The sequence below is a fragment of the Oncorhynchus gorbuscha genome, linkage group LG09 (assembly GCF_021184085.1).
Source record: "Oncorhynchus gorbuscha isolate QuinsamMale2020 ecotype Even-year linkage group LG09, OgorEven_v1.0, whole genome shotgun sequence".
In the NCBI taxonomy this organism is placed as follows: Eukaryota; Metazoa; Chordata; class Actinopteri; order Salmoniformes; family Salmonidae; genus Oncorhynchus; species Oncorhynchus gorbuscha.
Window position 1 is genome coordinate 96,446,338 of NC_060181.1, and position 24,267 is coordinate 96,470,604.

At 46.9% G+C, this 24,267-nt stretch overlaps 1 protein-coding gene across 1 annotated transcript in view; it reads left to right on the top strand.

Annotated features, from left to right (window-relative positions):
• Nucleotides 1-15,963, top strand: part of tmem198a (transmembrane protein 198a) — a 50,877-nt gene extending 34,914 nt beyond the window's left edge. The window contains 5 exon segments of the mRNA XM_046361221.1: nt 1,846-2,039; nt 5,798-5,943; nt 13,552-13,772; nt 14,318-14,353; nt 14,356-15,963. Of these exon segments, the coding sequence (XP_046217177.1) occupies nt 1,846-2,039; nt 5,798-5,943; nt 13,552-13,772; nt 14,318-14,353; nt 14,356-14,457 (699 nt within the window). The 3' untranslated portion in view covers nt 14,458-15,963.
• Nucleotides 15,964-24,267: the final 8,304 nt, after the last annotated feature.

The following is a 24,267-nucleotide window of genomic DNA, read 5'->3' on the forward strand; positions in this document are numbered from 1 at the left end:
TCACCTGCATAACAATAACAGAACTCATATGGCAGGCAAAAACCTGAGAAAAAATCCAACCAGGAAGTGTGAAATCTGAGGTGTGTAGTTTTTCAACTCATTCCCTATCAAAAACATGTGGGGTCATATTGCACTTCCCAAGGCTTCCACTAGATGTCAACAGTCTTTAAGAACCTTGTTTGAGGCTTCTCCTGCGAATTGGGGGCGAATGAGAAGGGATTGAGTCAGAGGTCTGGCAGAGTGCCATTAGCTGACCATTAGCTTGAGTTCCATTGCAATTCTACAGACAAAGGAATTCTCCGGTTGGAACATTATTGAAGATTTATGATAAAAACATACTAAAGATTGATTCTGTACTTCGTTTGACATGTTTCTACGAACTGTAATATAGCTTTTCGTCTGAAGTTTCGCATGGACTTGCCTGCGCATCGTGAATTTGTGCGTGCGAACAAAAAGGAGGTATTTGGACATAAATAAGGAACTTTCTCGAACAAATCAAACATTTATTGTGGAACTGGGATTCCTGGGAGTGCATTCTGATGAAGATCATCAAAGGTAAGTGAATAGTTATAATGCTATTTCTGACTTCTGTTGACTCCACAACATGGCGTGTATCTGTATGGCTTGTTTTGTTGTCTGAGTACTGTACTCAGATTATTGCATGGTGTGCATTAACTTCTAGTGACACCCCATCCCGTGAACGGGACTGTTGTCATCATCTAACACTAATGAGCATAACGCAACGGACATAAATCTTCCTAGAAAATATTCCGATTCATGAAAATCACAAGTGAAATATATTGGAACACAGCTTAGCCTTTTGTTAATCACCCTGTCATCTCAGATTTTCAAAATATGCTTTACAGCCAAAGCTAGACAAGCATTTGTGTAAGTTTATCGATTGCCTAGCATAGCATTATGCCTTGCTAGCAGCAGGCAACCTTGTCACGAAAATCAGAAAAAGCAATCAAGTTAAATCGTTTACCTTTGATGAACTTCGGATGTTTTCACTCACGAGACTCCCAGATAGATTGCCAAAGTACATTTTTTCCCAAAATATTATTTTTTGTTTTTATTTTTGTAGGCAAATTAGCTCCGTTTGTTCTTCAAGTTTGGCTGAGAAATTAACCGGAAATTGCAGTCGCAACAACAGCAAAAAATATTCAAAATTAGCTCCATAATATCGATCCTCCCGTGTAGTTCTGGGCTGATTCCTCACCGTTCTCATGATCATTGCAACTCCACGAGGTGAGATCTTACATGGAGCCCCAGGCCGAGAGAGATTGACAGTTCTTTTGTGTTTCTTCCATTTGCGAATAATCGCACCAACTGTTGTCACCTTCTCACCAAGTTGCTTGGTGATGGTCTTGTAGCCCATTCCAGCATTGTGTAGGTCTACAATCTTCTCCCTGACATCTTTGGTCTTGGCCATGGTGGAGAGTTTGGAATCTGATTGATTGCCTCTGTGGACAGGTGTCCAGGGGTTTAAAAGGGTTCAAATACTTATTTCCCTCATTAAAATGCAAATCAATTTATAACATTTTTGACATGCGTTTTTCTGGATATTTTGTCTCTCACTGTTCAAATAAACTTACCATTAAAATTATAGACTGATCATATCTTTGTCAGTGGGTAAACGTACAAAATCAGCAGGGGATCAAATACTTTTTTTCCCTCAATGTATGTTACGGGTCTCGTTACCATCCCCCCTAAACTGCCGGGCCAAAGGGATTCGTAACACTAGTGTTCACGTTACCCCTGCTCACATATCACGTTTCCTTATGCGTATAATACGGTTCATTTGATTGGTTGTTTGGTTGATTGGTTGATTGAATCCCCATTCAGGTGGTAATGGAGGAGCTCCACCACCCCCGGACGGTGTGGGTGCCCCTGGGGGTGTTGCTGGGGTCAGGCATGCTGTTTGCCGTCCTCACCCTCCAATGGCAGCGCTTCTTCACCACCCTCTCAACCGCTGTGTTCGGCTCGGCTGTCATCACCGTCACTGTGGACTACTTCCTCGAGCTGTTCGCTCTGGTCAGGTATGTTGGTGTTGTAGTTAGGGCTTTCTCCTCTCCTCTCCTCACCTCTCCTCTCCTCTCCTCACCTCTCCTCTCCCCTCTCCTCCTCTGCTCACCTCTCCTCTCCTCACCTCTCCTCTCCTCTCCTCTCCTCACCTCTCCTCTCCTCTCCTCTCCTCTCCCCTCTCCTCCTCTGCTCACCTCTCCTCTCCTCTCCCCTCTCCTCCTCTGCTCACCTCTCCTCTCCTCACCACTCTCCTCACCCCTCACACATTCTCACCGCTCCCCTCTTCCCACTCCTCCCCTCTCCTCCTCTACTCACCTCTCCCCTCTCCTCCTCTTCTCACCTCTCCCCTCACCTCCTCTCCTCACCCCTCCTCACCCTTCTCCTCTCCTCCTCTCCTCACCACTACCCTCTCCCCACTCCTCCCCTCTCCTCTTCTCCTTCTCACTACTCCCATCTCCTCCTCTCCTCTCCTCCTCTCCTCATCACTACCCTCTCCTCACTCCTCCCCTCTCCTCTTCTCCTCCTCACCACTCCCCTCTCCTCCTCTCCTCACCCTCCTCTCCTCTCTCCTCATCACCCCTCTCCTCCTCTCCTCACCACTTCACTCTCCTCACTCCTCCCCTCTCCTGTTCTCCTCCTCACCATTCCCCTCTCCTCTCTCCTCCTCACCCCTCCTCTCCTCTCTCCTCCTCACCCCTCCTCACCCCTCCTCTCCTCTCTCCTCCTCACCCCTCCTCTCCTCTCTCCTCCTCACCCCGCCTCTCCTCTCTCCTCCTCACCCCTCCTCTCCTCTCTCCTCCTCACCCCTCCTCTCCTCTTTCCTCCTCACCCCTCCTCTTCTCTCCTCTCCTCTGTTGCTCAGCTGGTAGAGAGAGGTGCTTCCAACACCAGGATTGTGGAGGCCACCCATATGAAAATGTATTCAAATCTTTACATGCACTACTGTAAAATAACACTACTGTAAGATAACATTACTGTAAGATAACACTACTGTAAGATAACACTACTGTAAGATAACACTACTGAGAGATAACATTACTGTAAGATAACACTACTGAGAGATAACATTACTGTAAGATAACACTACTGTAAGATAACACTACTGAGAGATAACACTACTGTAAGACAACACTACTGAGAGATAACACTACTGTAAGATAACATTACTGTAAGATAACACTGTAAGTGGCTTTGGGGAAAATATGTTTCTGCTAAAGAGCATAAATTAAACGCCTGTGGTTTCAGAAGTTGTCCAGACCACTGAAGGAATCTGCTTAGTTCTATGATTGTGAAAGAAGGTTCAGCTTTTTTTAAAGGGAATTAAACTGCTGTCTTAAACATTCTTATATAATTATAGCTAAATATATATTATAAACTGGGTAGTTTGGATCCTGGATGCTGATTAGCTGACACAGCATTTCAACGTTTGTTCTTTCAGACAATATTTTTTATTTTACCTTTATTTAAGTAGGCAAGTCAGTTAAGAACAAAATCTTATTTTCAATGACTGCCTAGGAACAGTGGGTTCATTAACTGTTCAGTGGTAGAACGAGACATTTGCACCTTGTCAGCTCGGGGGTTTGAACTTGCAACCTTCCGGTTACTAGTCCAACGCTCTAACCACTAGGCTACGCTGCCACCTCTACACTCTAACCACTAGGCTACCCTGCCACCTCTACACTCTAACCACTAGGCTACCCTGCTGCCTCTACACTCTAACCACTAGGCTACCCTGCCACCTCTACACTCTAACCACTAGGCTACCCTGCCACCTCTACACTCTAACCACTAGGCTACCCTGCCACCTCTACACTCTAACCACTAGGCTACCCTGCCACCTCTACACTCTAACCACTAGGCTACCCTGCCGCCTCTACACTCTAACCACTAGGTTACCCTGCCGCCTCTACACTCTAACCACTAGGCTACCCTGCCACCTCTACACTCTAACCACTAGGCTACCCTGCCACCTCTACACTCTAACCACTAGGCTACCCAGCCACCTCTACACTCTAACCACTAGGCTACCCTGCCACCTCTACACTCTAACCACTAGGCTACCCAGCCACCTCTACACTCTAACCACTAGGCTACCCTGCTGCCTCTACACTCTAACCACTAGGCTACCCTGCCTCCTCTACACTCTAACCACTAGGCTACCCTGCCACCTCTACACTCTAACCACTAGGCTACCCTGCCACCTCTACACTCTAACCACTAGGCTACCCTGCCACCTCTACACTCTAACCACTAGGCTACCCTGCCACCTCTACACTCTAACCACTAGGCTACCCTGCTGCCTCTACACTCTAACCACTAGGCTACCCTGCCGCCTCTACACTCTAACCACTAGGCTACCCTGCCTCCTCTACACTCTAACCACTAGGCTACCCTGCCGCCTCTACACTCTAACCACTAGGCTACCCTGCCTCCTCTACACTCGAACCACTAGGCTACCCTGCCACCTCTACACTCTAACCACTAGGCTACCCAGCCACCTCTACACTCTAACCACTAGGCTACCCTGCCACCTCTACACTCTAACCACTAGGCTACCCAGCCACCTCTACACTCTAACCACTAGGCTACCCTGCTGCCTCTACACTCTAACCACTAGGCTACCCTGCCTCCTCTACACTCTAACCACTAGGCTACCCTGCCACCTCTACACTCTAACCACTAGGCTACCCTGCCACCTCTACACTCTAACCACTAGGCTACCCTGCCACCTCTACACTCTAACCACTAGGCTACCCTGCCACCTCTACACTCTAACCACTAGGCTACCCTGCTGCCTCTACACTCTAACCACTAGGCTACCCTGCCACCTCTACACTCTAACCACTAGGCTACCCAGCCACCTCTACACTCTAACCACTAGGCTACCTGCCACCTCTACACTCTAACCACTAGGCTACCTGCCACCTCTACACTCTAACCACTAGGCTACCCTGCTGCCTCTACACTCTAACCACTAGGCTACCCTGCCTCCTCTACACTCTAACCACTAGGCTACCCTGCCACCCCTACACTCTAACCACTAGGCTACCCTGCCTCCTCTACACTCTAACCACTAGGCTACCCTGCCTCCTCTACACTCTAACCACTAGGCTACCCTGCCACCCCTACACTCTAACCACTAGGCTACCTGCCTCCTCTACACTCTAACCACTAGGCTACCCTGCCTCCTCTACACTCTAACCACTAGGCTACCCTGCCACCTCTACACTCTAACCACTAGGCTACCCTGCCGCCTCTACACTCTAACCACTAGGCTACCCTGCCACCTCTACACTCTAACCACTAGGCTACCCTGCCACCTCTACACTCTAACCACTAGGCTACCCGCCACCTCTACACTCTAACCACTAGGCTACCCTGCCACCTCTACACTCTAACCACTAGGCTACCCTGCCACCTCTACACTCTAACCACTAGGCTACCCTGCCACCTCTACACTCTAACCACTACCTCTACACTCTAACCACTAGGCTACCCAGCCACCTCTACACTCTAACCACTAGGCTACCCTGCTGCCTCTACACTCTAACCACTAGGCTACCCTGCCACCTCTACACTCTAACCACTAGGCTACCCTGCCACCTCTACACTCTAACCACTAGGCTATGCTGCCGACCGATATAACATGTGTATGATGCAAAAATGCTTATTGTTCTATGTAAGTTGGTAACCAGTTTGAAATAGCAATAAGGTCCCTCGGGGGGTTTTCCAACATACCACATGCCCCTCTTATTCCTTGACTCTATTACAGATACATGTCGGAGAGGATCACGGTGGCTCCGCCCCGTCCTGTCTGCTGGTTCACCTGGGTCGTCATGGGGGTGTGGCCTGTCCTGGCATTGCTGGGGGTCCTCATCCAATGGAAGGTCACCGCCGAGGGATATTCACACACTGAGAGTGAGTCTGATCCCTGACGTTTAACCCTAATAGAGGGATACCCAACTACAGAATGGTGTGGGTGTACCCCAACAACAGAATGGTGTGGTCGTACCCCAACTACAGAATGGGGTGGATGTACCCCAACAACAGAATGGTGTGGATGTACCCCAACAACAGAATGGTGTGGTCGTACCCCAACTACAGAATGGTGTGGGTGTACCCCAACAACAGAATGGTGTGGATGTACCCCAACTACAGAATGGTGTGGATGTACCCCAACTACAGAATGGTGTGGATGTACCCCAACAACAGAATGGTGTGGATGTACCCCAACAACAGAATGGTGTGGTCGTACCCCAACAACAGAATGGTGTGGTCGTACCCCAACAACAGAATGGTGTGGTCGTACCCCAACAACAGAATGGTGTGGTCGTACCCCAACTACAGAATGGTGTGGGTTTATACCCCAACTACAGAATGGTGTGGGTGTACCCCAACTACAGAATGGTGTGGGTGTACCCCAACTACAGAATGGTGTGGGTGTACCCCAACTACAGAATGGTGTGGTCGTACCCCAACAACAGAATGGTGTGGTCGTACCCCAACTACAGAATGGTGTGGGTTTATACCCCAACTACAGAATGGTGTGGGTGTACCCCAACTACAGAATGGTGTGGGTGTACCCCAACTACAGAATGGTGTGGGTGTACCCCAACTACAGAACGGTGTGGATGTACCCCAACTACAGAATGGTGTGGACGTACCCCAACAACAGAATGGTGTGGTCGTACCCCAACAACAGAATGGTGTGGTTGTACCCCAACAACAGAATGGTGTGGTCGTACCCCAACTACAGAATGGTGTGGGTTTATACCCCAACTACAGAATGGTGTGGGTGTACCCCAACTACATAATGGTGTGGGTGTACCCCAACTACAGAATGGTGTGGGTGTACCCCAACTACCGAATGGTGTGGGTGTACCCCAACTACAGAATGGTGTGGACCCACCCCAACTACAGAATGGTGTGGTCGTACCCCAACAACAGAATGGTGTGGGTTTATACCCCAACAACAGAATGGTGTGGATGTACCCCAACAACAGAATGGGGTGGTCGTACCCCAACAACAGAATGGTGTGGTCGTACCCCAACAACAGAATGGTGTGGTCGTACCCCAACTACAGAATGGTGTGGTCGTACCCCAACTACAGAATGGTGTGGGACTACCCCAACTACAGAATGGTGTGGATGTACCCCAACAACAGAATGGTGTGGATGTACCCCAACAACAGAATGGTGTGGATGTACCCCAACAACAGAATGGTGTGGTCGTACCCCAACAACAGAATGGTGTGGTCGTACCCCAACAACAGAATGGTGTGGACCCACCCCAACAAAAGAATGGTGTGGTCGTACCCCAACAACAGAATGGTGTGGACCCACCCCAACAACAGCATGGCGTGGATGTACCCCAACAACAGAATGGTGTGGATGTACCCAACAACAGAATGGTGTGGATGTACCCCAACAACAGAATGGTGTGGATGTACCCCAACAACAGAATGGTGTGGGTTGTACCCCAACAACAGAATGGTGTGGTCTTACCCCACAACAGAATGGTGTGGACCCACCCCAACAACAGAATGGTGTGGTGTTACCCCAACAACAGAATGGTGTGGGTGTACCCCAACAACAGAATGGTGTGGTCGTACCCCAACAACAGAATGGTGTGGGTCGTACCCCAACAACAGAATGGTGTGGGTGTACCCCAACTACAGAATGGTGTGGGTGTACCCCAACTACAGAATGGTGTGGGTGTACCCCAACTACCGAATGGTGTGGGTGTACCCCAACTACAGAATGGTGTGGACCCACCCCAACTACAGAATGGTGTGGTCGTACCCCAACAACAGAATGGTGTGGACCCACCCCAACAACAGAATGGGGTGGTCGTACCCCAACAACAGAATGGTGTGGATGTACCCCAACAACAGAATGGTGTGGGTTTATACCCCAACAACAGAATGGTGTGGTCCCACCCCAACAACAGAATGGTGTGGATGTACCCCAACAACAGAATGGTGTGGATGTACCCCAACAACAGAATGGTGTGGGTTTATACCCCAACAACAGAATGGTGTGGGTTTATACCCCAACAACAGAATGGTGTGGGTTTATACCCCAACAACAGAATGGTGTGGGTTTATACCCCAACAACAGAATGGTGTGGTCGTACCCCAACAACAGAATGGTGTGGTCGTACCCCAACAACAGAATAGTGTGTTAATTAAAATGTAAAATTAATTAATGCTCTAGACCACTGATTGGCCAGCTCATCCTCTACGCTCTAGACCACTAATTGGCCAGCTCATACTCTACGCTCTAGACCACTGATTGGCCAGCTCATCCTCTATGATCTATAGCCACTGATTGGCCAGTTCATCGTACCCTGGAGTAGCACATCCTCCTCAATGAGGAAATACTATTTTTTAAATGCTCTCTGTGAGGTAGAAGTTTGAGGTTGGGGTTTTTTAATGTGTTTCTTTTCTGCCATTCATGCAATGGACACAAATACGAGTCAGCAACATATTATTTATTATTATATTAACAGAATGTTAACTTTTAAAAGAAAGCTTTTGACTGTAACTTTAAGTTACTTTAAGTCCCAATACTACAAATCAATGGGGTCACCACTACCATATCTACAAAATCCATGTGTACGTGTGTGTATAGTGTGTATGTTATCATGTGTTCGTATGCATGTGTCTGTGCCTATGTGTGTGTTGCTTCCCTGTCCCCGTTGTTCCATAAGGTGTATTTTTATCTGTTTTGTTTGTGTGCCAGTAGTTCAGACAGACAGCTCAGCGCATTAAACATGTCAATACCTCTCATAAATACAAGTAGTGAATAAGTAAATCTCTCCTCCACTTTGAGCCAGGAGAGATTGACTACAGCTCTTTGTTAAGTGTTGCAGTCATTTCAGTCGCTGTGTTGAGTCATCCGCATACATAGACACTCTGGCTGTACTCAAAGCACGTGGCATGTCATTAGTAAAGATTGAAAAAAAATACTGGGCCTAGACAGCTGCCCTGGGGAATTCCTGATTCTACCTGGATTATGTTGGAGAGGCTTCCATTAAAGAACACCCTCTGTGTTATGTTAGACAGGTAACTCTTTATCCACAATATAGCAATGGGGTGTAAAGCCATAAAACATATGTTTTTTTCAGCAGCAGACTATGATCGATAATGTCAAAATCCGCACTGAAGTCTAACAAAGGTTGGAAGTAGGCTATATACCACCACATAATCTGAGGTTTCAAAGAATGAGGTTCTATATATATGTATAATTATGCTTTAACAGGAAGTCACACATCTAATGTGATTAAACTGTGAACACGTGATGGCTTGTGATCAAAGCATGTACTCTAGATCAAGAGAAGGGAAGGAAACTTTGGCGCTGTGGTTGGAATCTGGTGGTTGTCATAGTAACAACTTGTGGACCCCTCCTCCCCACTCTCCCAAGATTATACCTTTTGATTGCGGGGAAGAGGGTGAAGGGAGGCAGAGGGATGAGGGGAGGGGGGGCAGCAAAGAGGTCAAGAGGTGGTTGGGGGGGGGGGGCAGCAAGCAGGGCAAGATGGGGTAGGGAGGTCAAGGGGGTAGGGACAGGATGGGAGAGGCAATGAGTTATCGAGAGGAGGGTTAGAGGGGGTAAGAGACAGGGTGAGGAAAAGAGGAGGGTAAAGAGGGGTGAGAGACAGGGAGAGGCAGACAGGAGGGTTGAAAGACAGGGAGAGGCAGACAGGAGGGTAAAGAGGGTTGAGAGTCAGGGAGAGGCAAATAGGAGGGTAAAGAGGGATGAGAGACAGGGAGAGGCAGACAGGAGGGTAAAGAGGGTTGAGAGACAGGGAGAGGCAGACAGGAGGGTAAAGAGGGATAAGAGACAGACAGGAGGGTAAAGAGGGTTGAGAGACAGGGAGAGACAGACATGAGGGTAAAGAGGGTTGAGAGTCAGGGAGAGGCAGATAGGAGGGTAAAGAGGGTTGAGAGACAGGGAGAGGCAGACAGGAGGGTAAAGAGGGTTGAGAGACAGGGAGAGACAGACAGGAGGGTAAAGAGGGATGAGAGACAGGGAGAGACAGACAGGAGGGTAAAGAGGGTTGAGAGACAGGGAGAGACAGACAGGAGGGTAAAGAGGGTTGAGAGACAGGGAGAGGCAGACAGGAGGGTAAAGAGGGATAAGAGACAGACAGGAGGGTAAAGAGGGATGAGAGACAGGGAGAGACAGACAGGAGGGTAAAGAGGGTTGAGAGACAGGGAGAGACAGACAGGAGGGTAAAGAGGGTTGAGAGTCAGGGAGAGACAGACAGGAGGGTAAAGAGGGTTGAGAGACAGGGAGAGACAGACAGGAGGGTAAAGAGGGTTGAGAGACAGGGGGCGGCAGACAGGAGGGTAAAGAGGACATCATTAAGTGGAGATAATGACAGATGGTGACTCTACCTCTCTGGCTGTGTGTGGACTGTTGAGGCACAAAAGAGAGAGAGAGCAGCAGATATGACACACATTCTGCTGCTGCTGATAATGAACAGGGAACAGTATTATTAGTCCTGTTGATAATGATAATGAACAGGGAACAGTAGTATTAGTCCTGATGATAATGATAATGAACAGGGAACAGTATTATTAGTCCTGTTGATAATGAACAAGGAACAGTATTATTAGTCCTTTTGATAATGAAAAGGGAACAGTATTATTAGTCCTGTTGATAATGAAAAGGGAACAGTATTATTAGTCCTGTTGATAATGATAATGAACAGGGAACAGTATTATTAGTCCTGTTGATAATGATAATGAACAGGGAACAGTATTATTAGTCCTGTTGATAATGATAATGAACAGGGAACAGTATTATTAGTCCTGTTGATAATGATAATGAACAGGGAACAGTATTATTAGTCCTGATGATAATGATAATGAAAAGGGAACAGTATTATTAGTCCTGATGATAATGATAATGAACAGGGAACAGTATTATTAGTCCTGTTGATAATGATAATGAACAGGGAACAGTATTATTAGTCCTGTTGATAATGAACAGGGAACAGTATTATTAGTCCTGTTGATAATGAAAAGGGAACAGTATTATTAGTCCTGATGATAATGATAATGAACAAGGAACAGTGTTATTAGTCCTGTTGATAATGATAATGAACAGGGAACAGTGTTATTAGTCCCGATGATAATGATAATGAACAGGGAACAGTAGTATTAGTCCTGTTGATAATGAAAAGGGAACAGTATTATTAGTCCTGATGATAATGATAATGAACAGGGAACAGTAGTATTAGTCCTGTTGATAATGAAAAGGGAACAGTATTATTAGTCCTGATGATAATGATAATGAACAGGGAACAGTAGTATTAGTCCTGTTGATAATGAAAAGGGAACAGTATTATTAGTCCTGATGATAATGATAATGAACAGGGAACAGTAGTATTAGTCCTGTTGATAATGATAATGAACAGGGAACAGTAGTATTAGTCCTGTTGATAATGATAATGAACAAGGAACAGTATTATTAGTCCTGTTGATAATGAACAGGGAACAGTATTATTAGTCCTGATGATAATGAACAGGGAACAGTAGTATTAGTCCTGTTGATAATGATAATGAACAGGGAACAGTAGTATTAGTCCTGTTGATAATGAACAGGGAACAGTGTTATTAGTCCTGATGATAATGAACAGGGAACAGTGTTATTAGTCCTGTTGATAATGAACAGGGAACAGTGTTATTAGTCCTGTCGATGATGATAATGAACAGGGAACAGTATTATTAGTCCTCTTGATAATGAACAGGGAACAGTGTTATTAGTCCTGTTGATAATGATAATGAACAGGGAACAGTATTATTAGTCCTGTTGATAATGATAATGAACAGGGAACAGTATTATTAGTCCTGTTGATAATGAACAGGGAACAGTATTATTAGTCCTCTTGATAATGAACAGGGAACAGTGTTATTAGTCCTGTTGATAATGATAATGAACAGGGAACAGTATTATTAGTCCTGTTGATAATGATAATGAACAGGGAACAGTATTATTAGTCCTGATGATAATGAACAGGGAACAGTATTATTAGTCCTGTTGATAATGAACAGGGAACAGTGTTATTAGTCCTGTTGATAATGAACAGGGAACAGTATTATTAGTCCTGATGATAATGAATAGGGAACAGTAGTATTAGTCCTGTTGATAATGAACAGGGAACATTATTATTATTCCTGATGATAATGAACAGGGAACAGTATTATTAGTCCTGATGATAATGAACAGGGAACAGTATTATTAGTCCTGATGATAATGAATAGGGAACAGTAGTATTAGTCCTGTTGATAATGAACAGGGAACAGTATTATTAGTCCTGATGATAATGAATAGGGAACAGTATTATTAGTCCTGATGATAATGAATAGGGAACAGTAGTATTAGTCCTGTTGATAATGAACAGGGAACAGTATTATTAGTCCTGATGATAATGAACAGGGAACAGTATTATTAGTCCTGATGATAATGAATAGGGAACAGTAGTATTAGTCCTGTTGATAATGAACAGGGAACAGTAGTATTAGTCCTGTTGATAATGAACAGGGAACAGTATTATTAGTCCTGATGATAATGAACAGGGAACAGTATTATTAGTCCTGATGATAATGAATAGGGAACAGTAGTATTAGTCCTCTTGATAATGTACAGGGAACAGTGTTATTAGTCCTCTTGATAATGAACAGGGAACAGTATCATTAGTCCTGTTGATAATGATAATGAACAGGGAGCAGTATTATCAGTCATATGCTTCTTTGGGGAGGGTGTCAAAACATTGTAGGATTCTGTTTGTGCTGCAGCACAATGTGTTGTCGTTTTCACTATCCCCAGACATTGTGGTGGGTGGATAATTGTGTCTTGAACGATGTGAAAAGAAGGAGGCTGTATGAATGATGGAAGACGAGGAGGTTATATCCGTCTGGACGCTGTATGAATGATGGAAGACGAGGAGGTTATATTCTTCTGGACGCTGTATGAATGATGGAAGACGAGGAGGTTATATCCGTCTGGACGCTGTATGAATGATGGAAGACGAGGAGATTATATTCATCTGGACGCTGTATGAATGATGGAAGACGAGGAGGTTATATCCGTCTGGACGCTGTATGAATGGGGGACTGTGCTATTTGTGCTTTTGGATGGACAATGAGGAGGTTTCAGACTGTCTTTATTTATCTCTCTTCCTCTTGGTCTTTTTTTATCCCCCCCCCTCTCTCTCGCTCTCTCTCTCTCTCTCTCTTTATCTCTCTCTTTCTCTCTCTGCCCTCCCTCTCTCATCCTCTCCTCCTGTCTCTCTCTCTCTCTCTCTACCCTTCATCTCCCTCTTTCTCTCTCTGCCCTCCCTCTCTCATCCTCTCCTCCTGTCTCTCTCTCCCTCTACCCTTCATCTCTCTCTTTCTCTCTCTTCCCTCCCTCTCTCATCCTCTCCTCTCTCTCTCTCTCTCTCTCTCTCTCTCTCTCTCTCTCTCTCTCTCTCTCTCTCTCTCTTGCTCTCTTGCTCTCTCTCTCTCTCTCCAGTGGTTCTCAGACGACAGCAGCGGAGGGTCCAGTTGATTAGGATCCACCAGAAGGAAGAGAGGATGCAGAAAGAAGTGAGGAAGAAGAAGAAGAGACAGAAGCAGTACCACCACCCTCCTCCATTTACCACCACCACCAACAAACCCCTCCTCCCTGAGCCTATCACCTACCACAGGAAACCAAACCACACTCTACGCTTCGATGGGGACGTGCTGTCTCCTGTAAGACCCTGGATCTCTCTGCCTGTATTTGAGTCCCAAATTGCACCGTTTTCCCTTTGGGCCCAGGCCAGTAGCAGTACACTATAGGGAATACTGTATCTAATGGCCTGTCTCAATGGGTGTCAATACTGTCTGTCTGTGTCAATATGTATTTGTGCCTATTTCAGTGTCTGTAAATAGGTATGTGTGCCTCTCAATATATCTTCTGTAAAACTGTGCCTGTCTTCATCTGTCTTCATCTGTCTGCATCTGTCTTCATCTGTCTTCATCTGTCTTCATCTGTGTCGATCACTGTCTGTTTGTCTTGGCTCTGGACAAACCCTCTCTCCCTTTCCTTCTCTCTCCCTTTCCTTCTCTCTCTCTCTCTCTCCCTACTACACCCTCCCTCTTCCTTTTCTCTCCTCTCCCCCTCTCCCTCTCCCTCGCTCTCTCTCCCTCCCTCTCCCTCTCTCCCTCCTACACCCTCCCTCTCCCTCTCCTTCTCTCTCCCTCTCTCTCCCTCCTACACCCTCCCTCTCCCTCTCCCTCTCCCTCTCCCTCCTCAGAGTTACATCGCTAGTTTCCGGGACAGACAAGTGGACAGAAAGGGATACCCTCACCCCGGCACCACATAGCTGACCGAGACTACGACTGTGGATCCCAAGTACCCCTGACCGCCCCCAATGGACTGGCTGTACAGGTGTGACAATGACAATGACTCATAGTGTTCTGGAGTGGTGCTGTCGGTCCATTCAATGTCCAGAAAAGATCTTCAATGTCTGGATCGAACGTTAATCTCTGGACCGATATTTTTTCTGAGGTGCGTATAGACGTTGATGCAGTCCCTTACCTTCTCTTTCGTTCCACCAATCAGTGTCCAGACTGAGATTGACCTTTGAACCCTGGACTGATTTATTGAAAGGCTGTTGATGTCTTCCGTTCTCTTCTCTTCCTTTCCGTCCTTTAGTCTGTGGTTTTACTTGGGCTGTGTAACATATAAACCCTGCTGGGGTTCCTACGTCTCAGCTCTTAAGGGTGCAAGAAAGCACTGACTGAAGTCTTCAAGAAGCACTGACTGGAGTCTTCAAGAAGCACTGACTGGAGTCTTCAAGAAGCACTGACTGGAGTCTTCAAGAAGCACTGACTGGAGTCTTCAAGAAGCACTGACTGGAGTCTTCAAGAAGCACTGACTGGAGTCTTCAAGAAGCACTGACTGGAGTCTTCAAGAAGCACTGACTGGAGTCTTCAAGAAGCACTAACTGGAGTCTTCAAGAAGCACTGACTGGAGTCTTCAAGAAGCACTAACTGGAGTCTTCAAGAAGCACTGACTGGAGTCTTCAAGAAGCACTAACTGGAGTCTTCAAGAAGCACTGACTGGAGTCTTCAAGAAGCACTGACTGGAGTCTTCAAGAAGCACTGACTGGAGTCTTCAAGAAGCACTGACTGGAGTCTTCAAGAAGCACTAACTGGAGTCTTCAAGAAGCACTGACTGGAGTCTTCAAGAAGCACTGACTGGAGTCTTCAAGAAGCACTGACTGGAGTCTTCAAGAAGCACTAACTGGAGTCTTCAAGAAGCACTGACTGGAGTCTTCAAGAAGCACTAACTGGAGTCTTCAAGAAGCACTGACTGGAGTCTTCAAGAAGCACTGACTGGAGTCTTCAAGAAGCACTGACTGGAGTCTTCAAGAAGCACTGACTGGAGTCTTCAAGAAGCACTGACTGGAGTCTTCAAGAAGCACTGACTGAAGTCTTCAAGACGTCTATTTTTGAAGTGTTACAATTTCCCAGAATACTCATAAGTCATTTTTGGGGCCCCCCCAAACGTCTTTGGGAGGTAGTTTAGTTTTTGGTACAAAAAAAAAGACTGTAAAATCACCAGGAATTCAACAAAACATTTGTTTAATTTGGGAAATCTGTTCATAAGTATCCTGGGGTTACTACCTGGGTTAATACCTGGTTTACTACCTGGGTTACTACCTGGGGTTAAGACCTGGGTTACTACTTGGGGTTACTACTTGGGGTTACTACCTGGGGTTAATACCTGGGTTACTACCTGGGGTTACTCAAATCAAATCAAAGTACCCCCCCCCAAAAAAAAAATATGTGATTGTGTCTCAATGTAATTAAAGTATGAAATTATTGTATTTTTCAAAAATACATTTTTGGGGCGTAGTTGTGGTCCGTTTGCAGTGTACAAATGATTATAATTATGTTCCGGCCCCCGACCATCCCCCCGACCATCCCCCCAGCCATCCCCCGACCATCCCCCGGCCACCCCCCGGCCATACCCCGACCATCCCCCGGCCATCCCCCCAGCCATCCCCGCGACCATCCCCCGACCATCCCCCGGCCACCCCCCAGCCATCTCCCCAAAATCCCCCCGACCACCCCCAGCCATCCCCCCGACCATCCCCCAGCCATCCGCCATCCCCCGGCCATCCCCCGGCCATCCCCGCGACCATCCCCCCGACCATCCCCCGGCCACCCCCAGCCATCCCCCCAAAATCCTCCCGACCATCCCCCTGCCATCCCCCTGACCATCCCCCAGCCATCCCCCGGCCATCCCCCGACCATCCCCCCGTCCATCCCCCGAGCATCCCTCCGACCACCCCCAGCCATCCCCCCGACCATCCCCCAGCCATCCCCCAGCCATCCCCCGGCCATCCCCCGTCCATCCCCCGAACATCCCCCGAACATCCCCCGACCACCCCCAGCCATCCCCCGACCACCCCCAGCCATTCCCCCAGCCATCCCCCCCGACCATCCCCCAGCCATCCCCCAGCCATCCCCCCGACCATCCCCCAGCCAACCCCCAGCCATCCCCCGACCATCCCCCAGCCATCCCCCGGCCATCCCCCCGACCATCCCCCGTCCATCCCCCGAACATTCCCCTGACCACCCCCAGCCATCCCCCCGACCATCCATTATATCTGAGGAGGCCTGCTGTGATACTATACACAGTATGTTATTACAGCTGAGGAGGCCTGCTGTGATACTATATACAGTATGTTATTATATCTGAGGAGGCCTGCTGTGATACTATATACAGTCTCCTCTCCTCTCATCTCCTCTCCTGCCTTTGAAATGTATTTACTCCTACAGTGAGCACTACAATGGTCTGTCCTTTAAAAGTTGCGGCGTACTGCAGCACAGCTTGCAGGCTGCCGCATAATTCTCTGGCAAGTTATTAAAGTGTCAGCTATTGTTACCATGGTGGTTAGTGCTAGTTTGACAACCAGAGGGCATATTTAAGAATCTAAGTTTACAAGTCATCCAAGTCTTTAAATAGAGTCAAACATTTTAGTTATAAAACTAAATAACAAAAGGGAGCCTTGATTCAATTTGACCATCACAGCTAAAGCGATTTAATTAATAAATGCATTTGACAGTTATTAATATTGACTGTACTAGAGACTTTAAACCCTTTTATGGGATGGATTTTTAGAAATGTAGCTTCATTAGTTAGATTAATATTGTGGTGTTTATATTCAGAGAAAAACGGAAATGCATTTCTTACTGTAGCCGTTGTAGGTCTACGGGTTTCAGTTAGGAAAAGATGGCGCAGCACACCGTGACAGTCATCCAGACTACAGTAGAATAAGGTAACATCACCTCAACAAGTCTGTTAGACACATTCTGCACTGTGAAGGTAAAGTCTAGTTGGGGTTAGTAACTGGGTTAGTAACTGGGTTAGTAACTGGGTTAGTACCTGGGGTTACTACCTGGGGTTAGTACCTGGGTTACTACCTGGGTTACTACCTGGGGTTACTACCTGGGTTACTACCTGGGTTACTACCTGGGGTTACTACCTGGGTTACTACCTGGGGTTATTACCTGGGGTTACTACCTGAGGTTACTACCTGGGGTTATTACCTGGGGTTATAACCTGGGGTTACTACCTGAGGTTACTACCTGGGTTACTACCTGGGGTTACTACCTGGGGTTACTACCTGGGGTTACAAACTGGGGTTACTACCTGGGGTTAATTCCTGGGTTACTACCTGGGTTACTACCTGGGGTTTATACCTGGGTTAGTACCTGGGTTACTACCTGGGGTTTATACCTGGGTTAGTACCTGGGTTACCACCTGGGGTTAATACCTGGGTTACTATCTGGGGTTTATACCTGGGTTAGTACCTGGGTTACTACCTGGGGTTAATTCCTGGGTTACTACCTGGGTTACTACCTGGGGTTTATACCTGGGTTAGTACCTGGGTTACTACCTGGGGGTTAATTCCTGGGTTACTACCTGGTGTACTACCTGGGGTTACTACCTGGGGTTAATACCTGGGGTTACTACCTGGGGTTAATACCTGGGGTTACTACCTGGGTTACTACCTGGGTTACTACCTGGGGTTAATACCTGGGGTTAATACCTGGGGTTACTACCTGGGTTAATACCTGGGGTTACTACCTGGGTTACTACCTGGGTTACTACCTGGGGTTAATACCTGGGGTTAATACCTGGGGTTACTACCTGGGTTAATACCTGGGGTTACTACCTGGAGTTACTACCTGGGGTTACTACCTGGTGTACTACCTGGGTTACTACCTGGGGTTAATACCTGGGGTTACTACCTGGGGATACTACCTGGGGTTACTACCTGGGGTTACTACCTGGGTTACTACCTGGGGTTAATACCTGGGGTTACTACCTGGGGTTACTACCTGGGTTAATACCTGGGTTACTACCTGGGGTTAGTACCTGGGTTACTACCTGGGTTACTACCTGGGGTTAATACCTGGGTTACTACCTGGGGTTACTACCTGGGGTTACTACCTGGGGTTAATACCTGGGGTTAATACCTGGGTTAGTACCTGGGTTACTACCTGGGGTTTTTACCTGGGGTGAATACCTGGGTTACTACCTTGGGTTAATACCTGGGTTAGTACCTGGGTTACTACCTTGGGTTAATACCTGGGTTAGTACCTGGGTTAATACCTGGGTTAATACCTGGGTTACTACCTTGGGTTAATACCTGGGTTAGTACCTGGGTTACTACCTGGGGTTATTACCTGGGGTTACTACCTGGGGTTACTACCTGGGGTTACTACCTTGGGTTAATACCTGGGGTTACTACCTGGGGTTACTACCTGGGTTAATACCTGGGTTACTACCTGGGGTTACTACCTGGGGTTAATACCTGGTTTACTACCTTGGGTTAATACCTGGGTTAGTACCTGGGTTACTACCTTGGGTTAATACCTGGGTTAGTACCTGGGTTAATACCTGGGGTTACTACCTGGGTTAGTACCTGGGTTAATACCTGGGTTAGTACCTGGGTTACTACCTGGGGTTACTACCTGGGTTATTACCTGGGGTTAATACCTGGGGTTACTACCTGGGGTTAATACCTGGGGTTACTACCTGGGGTTACTACCTGGGGTTACTACCTGGGGTTACTACCTGGGGTTACTACCTGGGGTTAATACCTGGGTTACTACCTGGGTTACTACCTGGGGTTACTACCTGGGGTTACTACCTGGGTTAGTACCTGGGTTACTACCTGGGGTTACTACCTGGGTTACTACCTGGGTTAGTACCTGGGGTTAGTACCTGGGTTAGTACCTGGGTTAGTACCTGGAGTTACTACCTGGGTTAGTACCTGGGTTAGTACCTGGGTTAGTACCTGGGTTAGTACCTGGGTTAGTAACCGGGTTAGTACCTGGGTTAGTACCTGGAGTTACTACCTGGCTTACTACCTGGGTTAGTACCTGGGGTTAATACCTGGGGTTACTACCTGGAGTTACTACCTGGGTTACTACCTGGGTTACTACCTGGGTTACTATCTGGTTTACTACCTGGGGTTACTACCTGGGTTAGTACCTGGGTTAGTAACTGGGTTAGTTCCTGGGTTACTTCCTGGGGTTAGTACCTGGGCGTACTACCTGGGTTAGTACCTGGGGTGTAGTGGTAAAACTATAGATGGGTAAATTCTGATTGCCGGGTCGCAAAAAGCGCATCTACCGTGTTTACTTGTTTCCCCTCCACTACACCACTGGTTGGTACAGTACACATCTCCCTCTGTGTCAGGTTTAGGACCGTACCATGTACACCATATGAAGGGGGAGATCATTTCAAATGCTGAAGAAGGTACTGAATGCTTTGCCTCAAGACTGGTATTTCCTGTTATCCAGTGTGAAATTGTATCCTTGTGTTGGTGGTTAGTCAGATGTGACGGAGGTCAACGTCAGGATAAATACACAACTGTGAATTCCATCCTTATTAAGTGTACTCTGCTCTCTCTCTCTCTGTTGAACACACTACAACGAACCAAGCACCAGACGTTGAGTAGTATCCTTCTCTTGTCTCTTCTCCTCTCCTCTTCTCCTCTCCTCTCTTCTCCGCTCTTCTCCTTTCTCCTCTCATCTCCTCTATTCTCATCTCCTCTATTCTCCTCTCCTCTTCTCCTTCTCCTCTCTTCTCCTTTCTCCTCTCATCTCCTCTATTCTCATCTCCTCTATTCTCCTCTCCTCTTCTCCTTCTCCTCTCTTCTCTCTTCTCCTCTCATCTCTTCTCCTCTCTCCTCTCCTCTTCTCCTCTCATCTCCTCCTCTCTTCTCTTCTCTTCTCCTCTCCTCCTCTCTTATCTCTTCTCCTCTCTTCTCGTCTCTTCTCCCTCCTCTCCTCTCCTCTTCTCCTTCTCTCCTCCTCTCTCCTCTCTTCTCCTCTCCTCTTCTCTCGTCTCGTCTCTCCTCTCCTCTTCTCTTCTCTCCTCTCCTCTTCTCCTCTCTTCTCCTCTTCTCCTTCTCCTTCTTTTCACTTTGTTACATAGCGAAAAGGGCTTGAGGGTGTTGATTGGAACAGTTTCTCTCCCCTTGTTATGAGACTAAACGTCAGTCAATGTCTTTGTAAATATTGTACATATTTAATTGTTGTACATATATGTATATATAATCAAATATGTAAATAAATAATAAATAATAAATATATATTATGTGTTCTTGCGTTTAATGTAATAATTATGTATGAATCTATTTATGTTTTATTGATGTTCTGACAGCCACCATTTTGTAAGTACTGTGGTATGTGTTGACGACGACGCGTTATAGAAACGGTAACCATGGTGAGTGTCGGATCAACTGTTAATGACCTTTCAAAGACACTATACCTGTACACTGAACAGAGCGATGTCTGGTACGTTGCTCGGTAACACACCTCGGACGGTATCCAGGTTTTTATGAGGAAGTACGATTACACGATTTTCACTTTTAGTCTATGGTCGGCGGGTTGGTTTTCCATGGCTGTGTGTCCCAAACGACACTCTATTCCCTATATAGTGCACTACTTTTGTTCAGGGTCCATAGGGCTCTGGTCAAAGGTAGTGCACTATGTAGGTATAAGCATGCCATTTGGTACGCAATCTATTGAAGCATTATTCTGTCATGTGTGCAAAGGGGGTAACTTAAACAGAAGATCTGAGCCTTGTATTAAATATTATACTTTTTTTATTGAGTATGTATTTGTATGAACCTGGATATGATAAACATTGTGATTCTAAAATCGCTGACTGCGCAGTTTTTTACAGCAGTTTGTTGTTTCTACATCTACAGTAGCAACACATGTTATCCACCATTAGACTCTTTTAAGAATTCACATGTGAGGCCATGTGCTAAACAGAGGGAGTAAGGGGACTAAAATAGTGGTGAAAGTAGTTGCCTACAATAAGGAAAAACTCCAGGTAATAATACACTTGATCTAGTCCTTAGCCTTTATCCTAATCTGGTAAAACACACACTATATCAAATAAAATCCAAGTGTATTTGTCACAGGACACACAAGGTGTAAACGTTACAGTGAAATAGTTACTAACAGGGTTATATTGGTGATTCCCCTTGCCACTTTATTGTTAAGCCAATGGGTTTTTGGTTTGAGTTTGTCTTGCCTTCACCTACTCAACATGGCATCTTATTTGCTGGTTTGCGTAGCTTGCTTACGAGGGGGGATGTTCCAGTTAGAATTGTCCCAGTGAACAGGCACCAAACCAGCGGTAAGATGTTGGTTGCAAAGCACCGTACATCAAAAGTGATTTTTATACTCTCAAGTGATGATTTAAATGTACAATTTATATCAAATTGTTTGTAAATGTTATTCGAACATCACACATAAGATGCAGCGGTTTTTGGAGAATATTTGTTGTGCATTTTGTTGTAGAGAATTCCCGCCAGCATTAGCTAGCAACTTACTGTGTCTGGTGGGGGGGTTCATATATCTTGTACAGTGCGTGAGTGCAGAGTTGGATGGTGAGACGTGCATTGCATGACGTGCAATTTTGTGTCGTTCCTATCAGATACATTGTTAATGTCACGCCTTGGTCATTGTATTTTGTGTTTTTGGTATATGTTTGAATAGGCCAGGGTGTGACATGGGTTTATATGTTGTATTCGTATTGGGGTTTGTATTAATTGGGATTGTGGCTGATTAGGGGTGTATCTAGTTAGGCTTGGCTGCCTGAGGCGATTCTCAATTGGAGTCAGGTGATTCTCGTTGTCTCGGATTGGGAACCGTATTTAGGTAGCCTGAGTTCTCGTTGTATTTTGTGGGTGTCTCAGCCTCCAGTATTTATGCTGCAGTAGTTTATGTGTCGGGGGGCTAGTGTCAGTTTGTTATATCTGGAGTACTTCTCCTGTCCTATTCGGTGTCCTGTGTGAATCTAAGTGTGCGTTCTCTAATTCTCTCCTTCTCTCTTTCTTTCTCTCTCTCAGAGGACCTGAGCCCTAGGACCATGCCCCAGGACTACCTGACACGATGACTCCTTGCTGTCCCCAGTCCACCTGGCCATGCTGCTGCTCCAGTTTCAACTGGCCTGGGCCCTAGGACCATGTCCCAGGACTACCTGACATGATGACTCCTTGCTGTCCCCAGTCCACCTGGCCATGCTGCTGCTCCAGTTTCAACTGTTCTGCCTTACTATTATTCGACCATGCTGGTCATTTATGAACATTTGAACATCTTGGTCATGTTCTGTTATAATCTCTACCCGGCACAGCCAGAAGAGGACTGGCCACCCCACATATGCTCTCTCTAATTCTCTCTTTCTTTCTCTCTCTCGGAGGACCTGAGCCCTAGGACCATGCCCCAGGACTACCTGACATGATGGCTCCTTGCTGTCCCCAGTCCACCTGACTGTGCTGCTGCTCCAGTTTCAACTGTTCTGCCTTATTATTATTCGACCATGATGGTCATTTATGAACATTTGAACATCTTGGTCATGTTCTGTTATAATCTCTACCCGGCACAGCCAGAAGAGGACTGGCCACCCCACATACCCTGGTTCCTCTCTAGGTTTCTTCCTAGGTTTTGGCCTTTCTAGGGAGTTTTTCCTAGCCACCGTGCTTTTACACCTGCATTGTTTGCTGTTTGGGGTTTTAGGCTGGGTTTCTGTACAGCACTTTGAGATATCAGCTGATGTACGAAGGGCTATATAAATACATTTGATTTGATTTGATTTGTTCCTGTCTCTGTGTAGTGTTCACCAGATAGGCTGTAGTAGGTTTCACGTTCCGTTTGTTGTTTTTGTATTTATTCAGTTATTTCATGTACCGCGATTTCCTTCATTAAAGTCATGAGTAACCTACACGCTGCATTTCGGTCTGACTCTCTTCATTCAACAGACGAACGACGTTACAGAAACACCCACCACTCACAGACCGAGCAGCGTGTGAACTGGCAGGATCTGAAGGAGGACGTTATGGACGGTAGAGGCATGGATTATACGACGTGGGAAGAAATCGACAGGTGGGCGGCGGACCCAGAGCGAGTGCAGGAGCCCGCCTGGGATTCCCTGCAGCAATGCGAAGAGGGCTATAGACGTATGGAGTCGAAAAGGAGAACACGGCGACGCAGAGCGAATACCGAAAGTAAACCCCAAATATTTATTAGGGGAGAGCGCAGAGAGAGAGTGGCTGAGTCAGGAGTCAGACCTGAGCCTACTCTCCCTGTTAATTGTGAAGAGCAGTTGCAGTGGGAGAGGCTGCAACACTTGGAGAAATGGACATGGGAAGACGTGTTGGATGGTAAAGTTTGTTACACTTGGGAGGAGATATTGGCCGGAAGAGATCGCCTCCCATGGGAACAGGTGGAGGCACTAAGGAGAGCAGAGGCAGCCGGAGATAGGAGCCGACGATACGAGGGAACACGGTTGGCAAGGAAACCTGAAAAGCAGCCCAAAAAAATGATTGGGGGGGACTAGAAGGGAGAATAGTTATGCCAGGTAGGAGACCTGCGCAAACTCCCTGTGCTCACCGTTGGGCTAGAGAGAACGGGCAGGCACCGTGTTATGCTATGGAGCGCACAGTGTTTTCAGTGCCGGAGCATGGCCCGGTGCGGCACATACCAGCTCTTCCTATTGGCCGGGTTAGAGTGGGCATCGAGCCAGGTAAGCTTGGGCAGGCTCGGTGCTCAAGAGCTCCAGTGCGCCTGCACGGTCCGGTCTATCCAGAGCCACCTCTACACACCAGTCCTCCGGTAGCAGCTCCCCGCACCAGGCTTCCTGTGCGTGTCCTCGAGCCAGTAC